Below are 15037 nucleotides of genomic sequence, written 5' to 3'. Positions count from 1 at the left end.
TTGGCTCAACTTTTAAAATGAAGTATCATGAATTTAATGTTACTGCAAATGAATTGCATGATAATGAATAAATGTGCATATTAATATCTTTTTTTATTTTTTGTATCTGAATATTGGTCTTTATTATTTTCATTGTTGAACAGAGTTAGTGTTTTTTAAGACTGATCACTGAGCAGAGATTTCTGACAGTCATTACCTGAGCATTACGAGTTTTAAAGACCTGCACTGAGATTTTACTTAATTAATGTAATGTAATTTAAATTAAAAGTTAATAAAATGAGGACTGATGAAGCATACTGTATATCTAATCTAGGTATTACATCAAATATATAAAGCATCAAATCTACTGAGTATGCATGAAAAGCAGAGATTTAAAAAGAAAGACTCATACCTTCAGATTCTGCTAGGACTGCGCTCTGTCTAAAAGATAAGGACATCAGAAAAACCCACATGTGCCAGAATTCCATGTTGAAGTTTTTTTCCAGTTAAGTGTTCCAATGTGCTGTTCAGTTCTAGTGATATATGTTCCCAAATTATCTGGAAAGAAAACAAACACATGAATAAAAGTATTGTGTGTGCTCTTTCTATATACATATAAATAATCATGGATAAAGTAAAAGTTAATTCCACACTGAAAATACAAAAAGAAATATGAAATTTTGGCTGTTAGGTTTTCTTCATGTGTGAAGAAGATCACACTTAAAAATGGCTCAAAAGGCACAACATGGTCTTTCTGTGCAGCCAGCACAGCCTACTGTACATGAACCACATATACCCAAATAATTCTTTAACATTTTACTTTAAAAGATTGTAACACTGTACATGACAAAAACAACCAGGATTAAAGATCTAAACAAATCGTATCTAAAAAATGACTCAAGTTGTAAGTAACAACTTTTTATGCTTCTCAAACATTTTATTGAAAAGAGCACTAAGGTCACTAAAAACACTGCTGAATGAAAAGCAGACATTTACTGCTTTATGTCCTACAGTAAATATTTTTCAACAGTGCATGTGAGGATTATTAAATAGCAAAGACGTGTTACTGAAACAGACATCACACATACTGTACCAACATATTTACAGTCAAATCAGAAGCACAGAAGGCAAAATATTATTTAGTGTTATTATTCTCTACGTTGACATTTGGGCCAAAACACCAGAGTATTAGTAATCTTTACATTGAAATGCAACACATTTCACAACATTAACTTCTACATTTTGAATTCCTATGGGTTTCAATTTCGAATTGGCCATTATTCTAATGTAATAAAACAGGCCCAGGGTAAGGCCTCAACAATGCACACTAAACCAGCTGTGAACTCAGAACTACAGGGTTGGAAAGGTAAAATAGCCATTACATAACCTACTCTTCTTAATCCATTCAATACAAAATTATATTCTCCAGAAGTTAATATCATATTGTCCATCTCTTGGTCTTTCCGTCAGCAGCCAAATCACCCTGCAACTCACAACTGGCAACCCACTGAAGCTAAGCAGGTGTGAGCCTGGTCAGCACCTGGATGGGAGACCTCCTGGGAAAAACTAAGGTTGCTGCTGGAAGAGGTGTTTGTGGGGCCAGCAGGGAGTGCTCAACCTGTGGTTCATGTGGGTCCTAATGCCCCAGTATAGTGACGGGGACACTAAACAGGTGCTATCCTTTGGATGAGATGTAAAACTACGGTCCTGACTCTCTGTGGTCATTAAAAATCCCAGTGCGCTTCTCGAAAAGAGTAGGGGTGTAACCCTGGTGTCCTGGCCAAATTTCCCATTGGCCCTTACCAATCATGGCCTCCTAATAATCCCCCTCTATGAATTGACTAGATTCCTCTGCTCTCCTCCCCACTGATACCTGGTGTGTGGTGAGCGTTCTGGCGCACTATGGCTGCCGTTGCATCATCCAGGTGGATGCTGCACATTGATGGTGGTGGAGGCGATCCCCATTACCTGTAAAGTGCTTTGAGTGGAGTGTCCAGAAAAGCGCTATATAAGTGTATGCAATTATTATTATTATTATTATTATTACCATTAATTGACTCTTTTATTAAAATGTATTCCTTTCTTTACCCGTACAACCCTATACAGATAGGCTTTTTACAAAACAATCAGAGTAAAACACCTTGTTCATGAAATGTACCATCCAGGTTTTGAACATACAACATTCATTTCATAAATGCACTAATTTTTTTAAAAATGTCATTTAAAATATACCACTCCTGCAACTTCTTTAGGTATTTTTCTCTTACCGTCTCCTAAACCAACTATTCTGTAGATATTGTTTGCATAATGACACGGTGTGTAAAAACACATTTCTTATTGATCTGTTAACTTGTTATATTGTTTATATAGTTATGAATTTATCATTTTGATCAAACATAATCAGATCCCTTTCCCAGAAATTTAGAAATTTCAGATATAATTTAACTAGATTAAGTGATTTCATCTTTAAGTTCCTTTACTCACATTTACAACACTGAAACATACTATTACTGTTTGTGTCATTAATTATTACATATGGTTTCACAGAATAGTTCTTGAATTAGTAAATGGTCTTGCTTTAGGTACTAGGTGCCAATTATTTTGTCTACAACTAGAATAATAAAACAATCACATTAACATTTCATGATTCTTTTTAATAGCCAGTATTTAAGCTTAGATAATCAATATATTTGTCATATAAAAGGCATGAGACACAAAAAGCACTTTTCAACTATCTACAGTACTTTTAAAAATACGAAGCATAAAATATCTGTATTGTGAATCTAAAGTAATATGACATTTACTGATACCTACAGTACAAATGTCACAAAAACATGGTTGAAACATATATTGTATGCTGCATGAAATTGCAAAGCCTCAGGCACAGTTCAGTCTGTTTCTTGGATATGAAGACATTTAATGTAATAGTGTCTATGTTTCAAAATAAAACGACAACCATGTTGTAATTATTAGCAGAACTTATAAGCAGTTTGCTCTTACAATCTCAATATGTACCCACAGAGGAAATATGCAAGTGCTTAAATTGTTGGAATTTTGTGGCATAATTTGTCCATCCATCTATTTTATCCATTGTGGATAAATGTGTCAGGTGTGGGGGGCAGGAAGATGCGATGCCGTGGAAACCACACCTGACGTGATTAAGTGAATGAACGGCAGGTGTAGAAGTGGTTTAAAGGGGGAAAGATTCAGAAAGCCCTCAGCTTTGCTGTGACTGTATTGGTGAGAGAATAAATGCGGAGGCTCTGCTGTGAGAGAGCCGGGCAGAAGCATGACAGTAGCGGGTGTGTGACGTTACTAGTCGGGGCGATGTTATAAGGGTGTGTCGCCATGTACACTACTATGAGTGAGCAAAGACTTGATTAGTCGCTGTAGGAACCCCGTGAGGGGGGGGTGGAGAAGAACGACAATTCCGGAGTGGATTATGAGCGGAATAGTCTACGAGGAAAAGAGTGAAAACGTCAGTCTGTAGGGAGACTGATAGAACAAACTAAGTTTCACGAGATCATCGAAAGATTTAAAGAGACAGCATCCTGCTAGGGTGTGAGAACAGAGCTGTCGTGTCCGCTGTATGAGTGAGTTGTGATTTGATCAGTGAGTTATTGTGTGTGGACCAGAGTGGGTTGTGTGGTAGAGGGACCCTCCCCCTGGCAATACATTGGTATTGGGGAAGCGAGTGGCATCTATCTAGCTGCACCATCTGAGAGATAGTGCAGTGGTGGCTGGGCACAGTGAGGTGCGCTGGCGGCTGTGAGTTTACAACCTGAGAGTGTGTGTCTTAGAGAGGGACAGTGTTGGGTCTTGGCACAGTGCGTAGTGCCAAAGAGACTCGGTGATGTAGGTAGTGTGCGTTTCTGTAACCCAACCCGGTGGTGTTGGGGAAGAGGACATCGGGGCTTGAGGCGTACCTGGGAGTCTGAGGCACTAGTTGAGTGTGAAATGGTAACCTAATGAAGTAGGAGCAGGAGGCTCTGTGTTGGGGAGCAGGGGGTTCCTAGCAGTGAGGACAATGGGATGAATAAGGTGAACTTGAGACTCCGAAGGTAAAGGGCCCAGAAGTAATGGAATGTGGAGTCATGTATCCTGTTACACCAATGAGGGGCTCAGTGTGATCACCACTCTTGGAGGAGAGAGCATGTAAGAAATAAAGGAACATAAAAGAGCTTATAAAGAGGCGTGGCGGGAGATTGAGAGCCTGTCCACGCCCAATGTGGTGTTAACTACCCCCATGGCACCACACCATCCATTCATCCAATTCAGGGTCACAGGGGACCTGGAGCCCATCCCAGCAAATGGGTACAAGGCAGGGAGAACTCTGGACAAATGCCAGTCCATCACAGGGCATATACTCAAACACTCACACCAGGGCCAGTTTTCCCCACTATAAAATTAACCACCTGTATAGTATGTCTTTGGAAAGAGGGAAAACACTGAAGCTCCCAGAGGAAATGCACACAAACATGGGGAGAACTAAAAGGCAAGGGTGCCATCTAACTTGCTGATTTTCCTCTTTTTCCCCCACTTCACCCTGCTCTTTAAGATCAGGTCAGTTTAATCTGCTGCGTACTAAGGGTGACCATGCCTTCTCCATCTCTGCTCCTTGCGTGTGGATTAGCCTCCATGATCATCTTGTCACGAGCCACACGCCAGCACTTAGACGTCACTGCATACCCACGAGCACCCCTCGCCGTAGACATTCATGCACATATTAATCGGTTATCATTCCACACACTCTTCCTTAGTTATACCTTCTCACACCACTCCGTCTCTGCTCACTATGGAGGTTCCCTCTCCCGAGCTCAACCTTCGTCCAACCTTTTTGGAAAGACACTTTCATCTGATCGACTTTTTGGCTCTCGAATCTCTTGCACTATCCCTTGACTACGGCTGCGCTTAATGTTTTCGGACTTGGATACTTTCGGTACTAGACAGATCCTTTCCGGAAAAGACCTACAACCGGCTCACATAGGGTCCAAACCAGCCGCTTCACTATGATTTCCGACACGCCTCACACAAGCAGCTTCATCTGAGACCTTCAAAAGAGACCACACAGCCCTTCTCTACTAGCAAGCCTGTCAACTGCCAGTATTATACATTGTTTGATTATCTCTCTTTTCCCTTCTAAGTAATTTTTAAGTTTCTTGACTTCTCTTTTAGCCCTTTTTATGTGAAGCACATTGAGATTCCCTGTAATAAAATGTGCTGTATAAATTAAGTATAATTATTATAAACATTGAAACTCCACACACCTTGTACCCTGGGCCTAGAATTGAACCCAGGACCCCTTAATTGAAAGGCAGCACTGCTTATCACTGTACCACCATGCCAGCCATCATTTTGTCACATTGTCTGAAACACATGTACACTATGCATGTTTAAGAATATCACACTTTTAATAAATAGCTACCTCCTCCCATCTACAGGATTAAATATCTGTTAGCTGTTTTGGGTAAGTGCTTTCAACCTGTTCAATAAACAAAATTCCTCTGCATTGGCACTTTACCACACTAATGTAGCATCTTAGGTAGATATATCTTTCATCACAGCCGAGGAGTTCAGATGCTGGAGCCAAAATATAAACTGTGCAGCAGACCCTGCTGCATGGAACGCAGCATAAATTTTGCAAAAGCGCAAAAATTGCTAGACCCTGACAACTGCACACCAATGTTATGTAATCTGAAAATTAATCAGGTAATGAGGATTTAAAAAGGCCCAATTCTATTAATCTGCCCTGATGCAAACTTTTAATAATTCATAAGAGTGTTACAGTACATGCTGTTTGTCAAGAATCATTTAGCACACCAGCCAAATGATGAAAACCACAAGTGTCTTCAGATCCAGCCCATAAATACCTCATGTGATATTTTGATTTCTTTCCTCCCTGAACCGTTAATCACACATTTCACTTCGTTGTGTTTCTTATTTCGACTAGTTATGAAAATTCTAAGGGCTCCAACATAGAAAGATATACTGCTGAGAAAGCTAAAATAAATTACACTGTATTTTTTTTTAGCACCACAATAGCAAAAGACTATAAATAAAATGATGCATGGTTTAATAGGAAAGTAGCTCCTTCTGCTCAACCAGTTAAATCACTGCAATGTACTGTATATATCAGGGCTTGAATAACTCTAATTCTTTGAAAGACGTGGATGGAAGTGGCAGAAACCAACACAACCAAGAAAAAATCAATATTAGTCAGAATGTTGCAATGTTTTAGAATGCATAATCACAGAGAGAGTGACCCTTTAATTAATGTAGAAATGATCACCAGGCTAAAAGAGAATGCCGTCGTTCTCCGAGTAATGTTATCATCTTTAATAACCTTTAATGCATTATTTAGTCCTCAGGATTCATTTTTAAACCGGGACTGTCGAAAACGCCTCCAAGCAAGACAAGTAGTTTCATGTTCATTTGTATAAACTCTGGCATGTGCTACAAGCCTCAGCATCAGTGCAGCTCTCTTTACGTCTCTGTGAGACGCTACTGGTCACAGCAAGAATTTATTTTTTCAAAACGGACACATGTAATGATCAGCCTTCCACTCTGTCACATTTTAAACCTGCCCAGGAGAACAAGGAAATTCTGAATCCTTCCATCCTCCTCCTTTTTAAAGGTAAATTAGATTCAGAATTGCATTGCCTATTATAGGATTGTCTTTATTTTCTGTTAATTTCTGTACTCAGTTTCTTGCTAAAATGACATACAGTACATTATACAATCCTGTATATGTATATTAGGCTGTACTATGGGGTGGTATTCTGAAAACATCAAGTCCTACCCTTACTTCACATACAGTACAGTTTCTAAAATATGTAGTTTAGAATTTCCATATTTTGTTCCAAAGCACAATTAGTTTTTTTATTAAAAAACTTCTCCAACTTAAGAAATCTTCTCAACCCCGGATTGTTGGAAGAATATACCTTTCCTGGACTTCTGAAAAAAATAAACTTCAACCCATCCCTGATGGTGTGTCTGCTTCCTACAGTATTCTCTCGGCTGAGTTTCAGGAATCTCTGCCCTGGAAATGACATTTGTGGTTTCCTCTGCTCAATAAAAAATGTGTTAAAATTACCACCTCAACTGTCAAGACAATGACAGAAGACAAATCTTGTTTTTTTCTTATTTTCTCTTGGTTTTTTGCAGCATCAGTCCTGCAAATGAGGGAATTTCTGTCTGAATCAGTCTCTCCTGTCAGCATTCTGGTGTGGCAGAGAATGGATCCTTTAATTTGTGATGACACTACAATATTCTGAAGAAGAGATTTATAACCCATCGTTGAAAGAATATGATTTTGACCTGACCAGCTTTCAAGTAATACAGGCTAAGCTTAGCATTTCAAGTTGTCTGAAAAGCATGTTAAGTATAGCAATGGAGTTCAGTAAAAGGAAAAGAGAAGCCCATTCCTTCTGCATCATTTAAAGAGTAAAATAACCCTGACTGCTAAGCAGTAAACACACAGACAATGGGCCAGTTTACATGATTGATTATTCTCACATGAAGAGACAAGGCATTGGCACATTTTGGAGAAAAGCTCTTGAAAAGCTTTTTATGGTTGAAACACCCAGCACTTGAGCAGAATGAGGCGAATTACGCATTTCTACATTAGTTTAAGGGGCAAGACCCGAAATCGATGCCCACTTTCACATGAAAAAAAATCAATATTGATTAACAATATTCACTCAGTTGTACTTTTATCACTCCAATAAATGAGAAACAATGGAATAATTCCATTTTGGTATTGTACCAGTGTGTCTTTTTGCCATGTGTTGTGTAGGCCCATACGATAGGTACAGTATGTACTGTATTGATAACAAAGGCTTACAAGTTCAGTAACACTATCAATAACATTGTACTGTATTTACTGTTCCAACTCTATACAGCATGGGGACTGATGAGTCACAGATACAGGTATCCGTTCCTTTTGTAGTTGGTCATGCAAGGCTTGAATTCCATTTATGAGCCAATGGTGGTCCATTAGCCAACAAGTAACTGAACTCATCATACTGTGCCTGTGCACCCCAACTGACTAACACTGGCCTTCACTTTTTGTAATTATCTGTTCCACCACTGAGCACTTCCGGTGTTCTTGTTAAAATCAAGTTTAAATCAATAACCAGTTTTCAGCTGAATTCACTCAACTTCTATAATAAACAACAACTATGTCAGAAATCCTGGGGTTACTCAAAACCCAAATGTCACAATCTTGACCTGGAGTACGAAGACATCTTCTGGTTTCAATCTAAATGAGCTGTTAGTGACTTTTAAGTCAAATCAGTTGATTTTATCTGCTTTCTGCAATTAGGATTCACAAATAATCTCCTTAATGTCAAACACTCTGTAACACTCATAATACAGTAAGTCATAATAAGAGTCCAAACTCATAATAAGTTTTCTCAGTAGTGCATGGACGCATTGATTAAATATAGTGAAGCTGTTGAAATTTGGCATCTGGCAAAAGTTTCATGCTAATTTCATTCCTCTTTCTACAATTTAGAAACTTGTTTCCAAAATAAACATAACAGTAAACAGTTCGATTTAGGATCTTGAGGAGCCAAACTAATAAAGCTCAACTTAAATGAAAACCAGAAGACACAGGGGCTAGGAAACACTGCCCTAAATCATCTGGACAGGTTTAATTACTTTTTTATTTATTGGAAGGATAACTGTCAGCATAGGTGCCCTCCATCATTGACTTTCCGCAGAAGCTGTAGTCAGTTCTTCAGCTCATGTCTGTTACAAAATTGCTAGTGTAGTCAGAATGTTCTTCGACAGTTTTGAAAATATACTGTATGGGAAAAATAAACTGAATCCCATCAAACTCAGTTTTTATATTGACTGTGCTCTTCATTTGGTAGTACCTCCAGCAACGCACTTGATTACAAACTCAAATGATCTACTATAAATTAAGACACTAAAACACCATGTCACCATGTTATTGGTTCAACAGAAATGCTCGTGTGAATAGAATACAAGGTCATTCTTACAACAGTATGAAGCTCACAATTGTCTTCTTCCTGTCTGTTTCAAAATATAATGAACAGAACTACAACGAATGGCAAGGGCTTTACTTTTACTATTTTTACTATTTTACTATTCTAAAACTCCACAATCAGCCAATTGATCCAAGACATTTTAAAAGGGGTTATCACATTAGGCGTGTAATTGCGTACCTAAGGCTGCATGACCAGCCATTACAGATCTCAGTAAAACCAATTTTCTTCTATCCATGCAAGTTAAGCCATTACATCACAGGTGCATCATGTTTTACTTTACTATATCGATACACTTTAAAATAGAAGTGTACTTACATTTTAGGTGCATTTTAGAGTGCACCTTAAGGAAAGTAATAAATAAATCATTTTAATAGATCAATTAATATTGATGTATTAAATGTATTTATTTAATAATATTAATAATTAATGGTTTAATTAATAAAATAAATCAAGTTAAATATATGTGTGTCATTTCATAGGCTAAAACAATTGCTTGTGCTGCATGTTTAACCTCTGTAAAATAGTACTTTAAGACTTATATCTCAATTTTATATTTTAGTCTTATTTATATGAAATGCATCAGAGTTTTCAAACGTTATGCCTGGTGACGAACTTTCAATAAAATATATATTTGTGTTTTAAACAATCCAGTCATGCAAGAGAAGTTCGTAGATTTACTGTATACGGTACGTTCTGCAAAATAATTGAAAGCAACAGCTGAATGTTTTCACAATAAAAAACATGGCAATCTCTATATAATATTGAATTGAATTAATTATATTGATTAATGGCTTACTGTATTTACACTGTTGTACAATTTTCCAGTACGTGTATACTAGAACAATTTATCTGTCCACAGGTAATTCAATTGAATCAATATTGTCATCTTTGATATTTGTTTTTAAATCTTAAAAGATTTATTATAGTATACAGAAAAAGAAATACACAATTGCAAAATTATTGCTTCATTTTATGCTACTTTCATTGAGTTAGTTTCTTTCTTTGGCCTTTTTTTACATCTCTGAAAAAATGGAGTAGAATATAACTAGAAAGTAGACATTGGAAGGATTTGTTCTAAAATTACTTTATCAAAAGACCCTTACCCTTCATCATAATAAAAGTGCATAAAAAGAGCAATTGCAATTCTACACCACTCTAGAGCAGTGGCAGCAATAAAGCTAATGAGCTTCTTTTACTGAACGTAAAGAGTATGACATTTTTCAACAAGGACATTGACAACAAATTGAACTTTGGTTTTTGAACTTTAGCTTCAAAATGTGTTTATCTACAATGTAACCCCAACTTACCTCTCCAAGAAAACTTTCCTAAACATCTTCCTCTTTTTTTCCAGATAGTCCTTTATGCAACAAGGAAATACTGTATATAGTATATTTTAGAAAAGCTATTCTTCAGGGGGAAAAAAATGTCTTGATTTACAAGATGCCCTTCAGTGTCTGGACAGAGGAGGGATTGGATCCAGAAGAGAGCGTTTGGTATCTGCACAGATTAGAAAAAGGGGAGGACGGTAGGTTTGTGTGAAAGTTACAAGACCTGTAAAAAGCAATAAAGTCTGGAAGGAGGAGCCCCAGCTGCCTCTCACATCAGGAAAGTTTTTATACATTTGCTGGCTGACCTTGTCAATGATGTATCTCTGCCTCCTTCAAGACTATTTCACTTATTTTTCTTGCATTTTTTTGCAGGAATGTGGATTCGCCTTACGGGCTAGATCTTAAAACAAGGGATTTGTCAGCGCAACAGACTGTTTAAAACCCATTTCCTGTACCATTGACACCTGGGAAAATGAGAGAGGTGGGCACCTTGCAATTTATAGAACATGGAAAAAAAGAAAGAAATAAAAAAAATCACTGAAAAGCATTTTTGTGTGCAAGTTCTGAAGTCCACAGAGAAAAAAAGCTATAAAATGCACACACAAGGAGAAAATAAACATTTGGTACATCCTATAAAACTGAATTAAAGTCAGGTCTGATTTTGCAAAAACTTTAGAGATTTAAATTGACTTAACAATACTGTGAAGGTTCAAAAGGTCAGAAGACTTACAGTACACTGTAATTTAAAAATACTCTGGAAATTACACTAATGTCAAAACTGCATATACTGTACTGGTTGCTCACACCCAAAGAAGTCTCCACAGCAGAAACATAGTGTTTCCTTACTTCTCTTTTCAGCATGGAATAAACCTTCTACTAGTTCCTATACTGGTAGGTATTTGTTTCTTAATTTTCCAACAGTAACAATTCCACTCATGTACAATTCCTATCCTGAACGTTTACAAAAATGCCTAGGTACCTGAGTTCTGGAACAACCTGGTTTCATATCCCTTAAAGATAAAAACCTGCTTCACTTACTAACACCCACATCTTTTCTACTAAGATTACGTTTTCTCAGTGTGACACAATAAAATGTAATAGGGGTCATTTTAATTAATAGCCAGCAGCACATGATGGTTTTGCTAAAGGTATTCATCGCATTCTCACATGGAGGGAGGTAGGAGTTGCAAATTAAATCCAAGACACAAGGCAGTGTATGCCATGATTTGTATTATTGATACAATATCCAAGAAGGGAAGTAATTCAGCCATTTTGCACTACAGTGCAATTTTCAACATTTCAACAAATCAATACTTACCTATTACTTATAAAGATAAAGATAAAAAATAGTATTATATCAGGGCACTAATACCTCTAAGAGGAAGCAGAGACAGTTGAACTCCTCTCTGAACTCTTGGATGCTCTTTGACCTGCAAGTGTCTGGACCAGTGACAATGTGCTGTTTCCAGATGTTTCTTGTAAGGTCAACAGTAGTTACAAAGAGTTGTGTCGGACATAGATCTTACCAGAACAGCACGGGACAACATCGAAGAGTGGGGCTAGTGCAGGCGCGCATGGAATGCTTGACTTAGATGGGGCAGAGAAGAGCATACCTGCTTTATATCTTGAAATAGAAGCATCTGGACGTGAGTCGACCAGAAAACCGAAATAAAAAGAAAAACCTGAACTGTCAATGCAATGCTGGCAGTACAAATGGAGGACACAGACAAGTTCTTTATTTGTATCTTTGATAAGGAATAAATAATGCAAATTTAATTAGTATCTGGATTTAAATTACAACAATTCATTTGACATGAACATCAGTATCGGGAGGTGCACAGGGAAAGGTTTGAAAAACTACAGGAAAGAAAAAACAGATTTTTTTTGTAAAATATTTCAAATTTCTGGGCATGGGACCTTTCACATATATGTTGAATCGTGACAACATCATGAGCATGGACAATTGCACAAGTGGTACGATATTTTGTTTGCTTTTCTAAAGCTGTCTGGACACGTTCAGAAAATGCTCTCAAGCCCGTGACAAACGGATTGAAATCAATGTTGTTAATATAGGTTAGTACTTCTTTAAAATCATTAATTATGTTAGTAATACTTGTGTAGCATTTCTAGCCTCATTGTTTTAGAAGCTAATTGCAATAAATATTCAATTACAAATATTTGATTAACAAAATCTGATAAACACCTAGAGGGCCTTTACAACAAAAAACTTTGTGAGGTATACTACAGGTAAATATCCATTACTTCTTTTATGTTAGTCCAGATCATTTTTGTCACTTCAATGACAGATGTGTAATAAACTTTTACAACAACACATCTGAAATTATAGCCTTACAAAAATAATACAGCCTCCTTGTGGTGAAAAGACAGCTTATCTATAAGCAAAGTGCATCATTTGTAAAGATACAGATTATAATCTTTACCATATTTATAAGTCCTTTGTTAGATCTAAATGTGGATTTCTTGTGAGCTAGTTGATGCTCAGGAAAATATGTCTTTATGTCTTGGGAGATATTATTACATCTATCATCATTTGATAGAGGCCTTCAGCCTATTTTTTGTTCCTAAGCCTTTTTCTTTAGTGAGTTTCTGTGTTTACTATATGTGCTGTATTACTCTGAAAACTGAATATAGCCGTTCTTAGAGTCTGAGTTGCATTAATACCATTAAGGCACTCCTAACAAGGACCCTTCTATAACCTCCTTTGCTGGAATGTACTGTAATTTTCTAATCCTTTATTTAACCAGATAAGGCAATTGATAAATTCTCATTTGCAGTGATGATCTGAAGAGTTCCCATCACAAGGCATTCATGAGAGTATCTTAAGTAATGTACTGTACTTTGTTCAAGGATGCATTAGGGCTGAATCTCCTTGGATCTGAAGCCGTAATGCTCAGCAGCCAAACTAGCCCTCCACAATGTTGTCCCTGGTGATACCCTGTACCACACACATTGGTTTCAGGTCAGGTTATCCATTGAGAACTTTCATCATTTTCTAATTCTAGTACCTTGGATCATTTGTGTGTTGAAATGTATAGCTACAGCCAACATGGCCATCCTGTCCTAACAAGATGTTATCGTCTTAACAAATGTTGCAAACTAGAGCATGAACGCATTGTTACAGATCATTTTCTTATTCCATCTGTGTGGGTTTTTGCACTGGAGGGATCTAATAACCCATGTTCTCAGAATAAATTCCTAAGCAACATTTGTTTTGGAAATCATATGCCTATCATTTATACCAAAATGATAATAATCTGTCCTTTAAGTTATAAAAGCAGTCTTGTCTGTCTGTTACACTGTTTAACCTACTGCAGTTTAGGCACCAGAAAACAACATGTTTTGATGGCTGTGGAGAGGGTGGTATGGCCAATAAGGTCAATTCTTTACCTTTTGATCAAACTAGATTTTTCCATGAACATTTACTGTACATCTGCCGTGTCCTTACCATCAGAGTCAACAGGGATACTTTGTTACTTTAAAGTCTGAGAAATGTGTACTTGTCAAGACCATTTTGTGCCAAGCAATTTATGAACTTTGAGACTCAGTTCATACATGTAATAATACTCCTTAAATTTGTCTTTTCTACCTATAGTAAATAACATTTAGATTAAATACACCTATTAGAAGAAAATAATAAAGAGATTTTAATTTTTTAGTGACAAAAGTAAAATAAAAATTAGAACACTATGCATAGTCATGCTCAAGATTCTTTCCTTACTTACAGTCCTGAAACATGACAAATAAATTGATAATGGTAGACTTTGTTTTGAAATATCATCAACATACATTCTTACATAAAAGCAGCAGGCTAAGAAGTAAAACAGATTGACAAGACCACTTCTATTACTTGAAAGACAGATTATTTTTGCCGCAGGGTATAAAGCATTTGACTTTGGAAAGTGTCAGAAAGAGTAAATAGGGTTAAGTTGATTGACAGGGCCCTAGTTTTCTGTACAAGTACAGATACCACTGCTGAAATCCAACAGTGGTAAAAAAACAACATTCAACAAAGAAAACACAAAATAAATAAATTCCTGCAACAAGCTAACTCAGATTATTTTTTAAATTGACTTTTATTATTTAGTCATTGTCCATTAGCCATTTGTGTCATAATCGGTATTTGACATATTTAAAAGAAAATGGTGCTATAATTAATTACAAAACTTCAGAAAGGAAAAGGATGACTATTATTAATGGGCTGTGTGAAGGCATGTTCTCTTTAGAAGCTGAAACTCTGTGTGATCATTTAAACCTCCAGCTACAGTATCTATTCAAAAACATTTGAAATAATGTGTGGACAACCAATTGCAGTTCTAGTCTTGCTAGTCTAGACTAGTCTTTCTAATCTTGGTTTATTTCCAGTTCAGCTCTTAAAGAGTCAATTGAACTAAGGATTGGCCTAACTGGAATAAATTAACACACTTCCCAAGAGACTCTTGTCATCCTCTGAATTGCAAAACCGGAGATGAGCACCCCTATGTCTTTACTGTGCTGCAGGATTTTCAGCTGATATGTGGTACTATTTGCTGTTATTGCATTGTCGCCTTGTTTTACATTGCAATTATGAAAGTCACACAATTGAGTATTTGTCTATTGAGACTATGTGTTTCTTTTGGAATCCGACAGAAAGGCTGGTAGATTGGTAAGGAGAAAAACCCAAGCATAAGAGCAAAGACTCCGATGATAACTAATGTC

General features: G+C 36.8%; 1 protein-coding gene across 4 annotated transcripts in view; it reads right to left on the bottom strand.

The window, feature by feature from the left end:
• col7a1l (collagen type VII alpha 1-like) overlaps positions 1-10481 on the bottom strand; it is a 156546-nt gene extending 146065 nt beyond the window's left edge. For all 4 annotated transcript variants that reach the window (XM_088645415.1, XM_088645416.1, XM_088645417.1 and 1 more), the window contains exons 1-2: positions 10301-10481; positions 392-537 (exon numbers count right to left, since the gene is read on the bottom strand). In XM_088645415.1, the coding sequence (XP_088501541.1) occupies positions 392-467 (76 nt within the window). In that variant the 5' untranslated portion in view covers positions 468-537; positions 10301-10481. The remainder of the gene's footprint in view (positions 1-391; positions 538-10300) is intronic.
• Positions 10482-15037: the final 4556 nt, after the last annotated feature.

Source organism: Lepisosteus platostomus, chromosome 9, assembly GCF_059453375.1.
Source record: "Lepisosteus platostomus isolate fLepPlt1 chromosome 9, fLepPlt1.hap1, whole genome shotgun sequence".
In the NCBI taxonomy this organism is placed as follows: domain Eukaryota; kingdom Metazoa; phylum Chordata; class Actinopteri; order Semionotiformes; family Lepisosteidae; genus Lepisosteus; species Lepisosteus platostomus.
The sequence above is the reverse complement of the archived record's forward strand: the minus strand, read 5'-3'. Positions and strand labels throughout refer to the sequence as shown.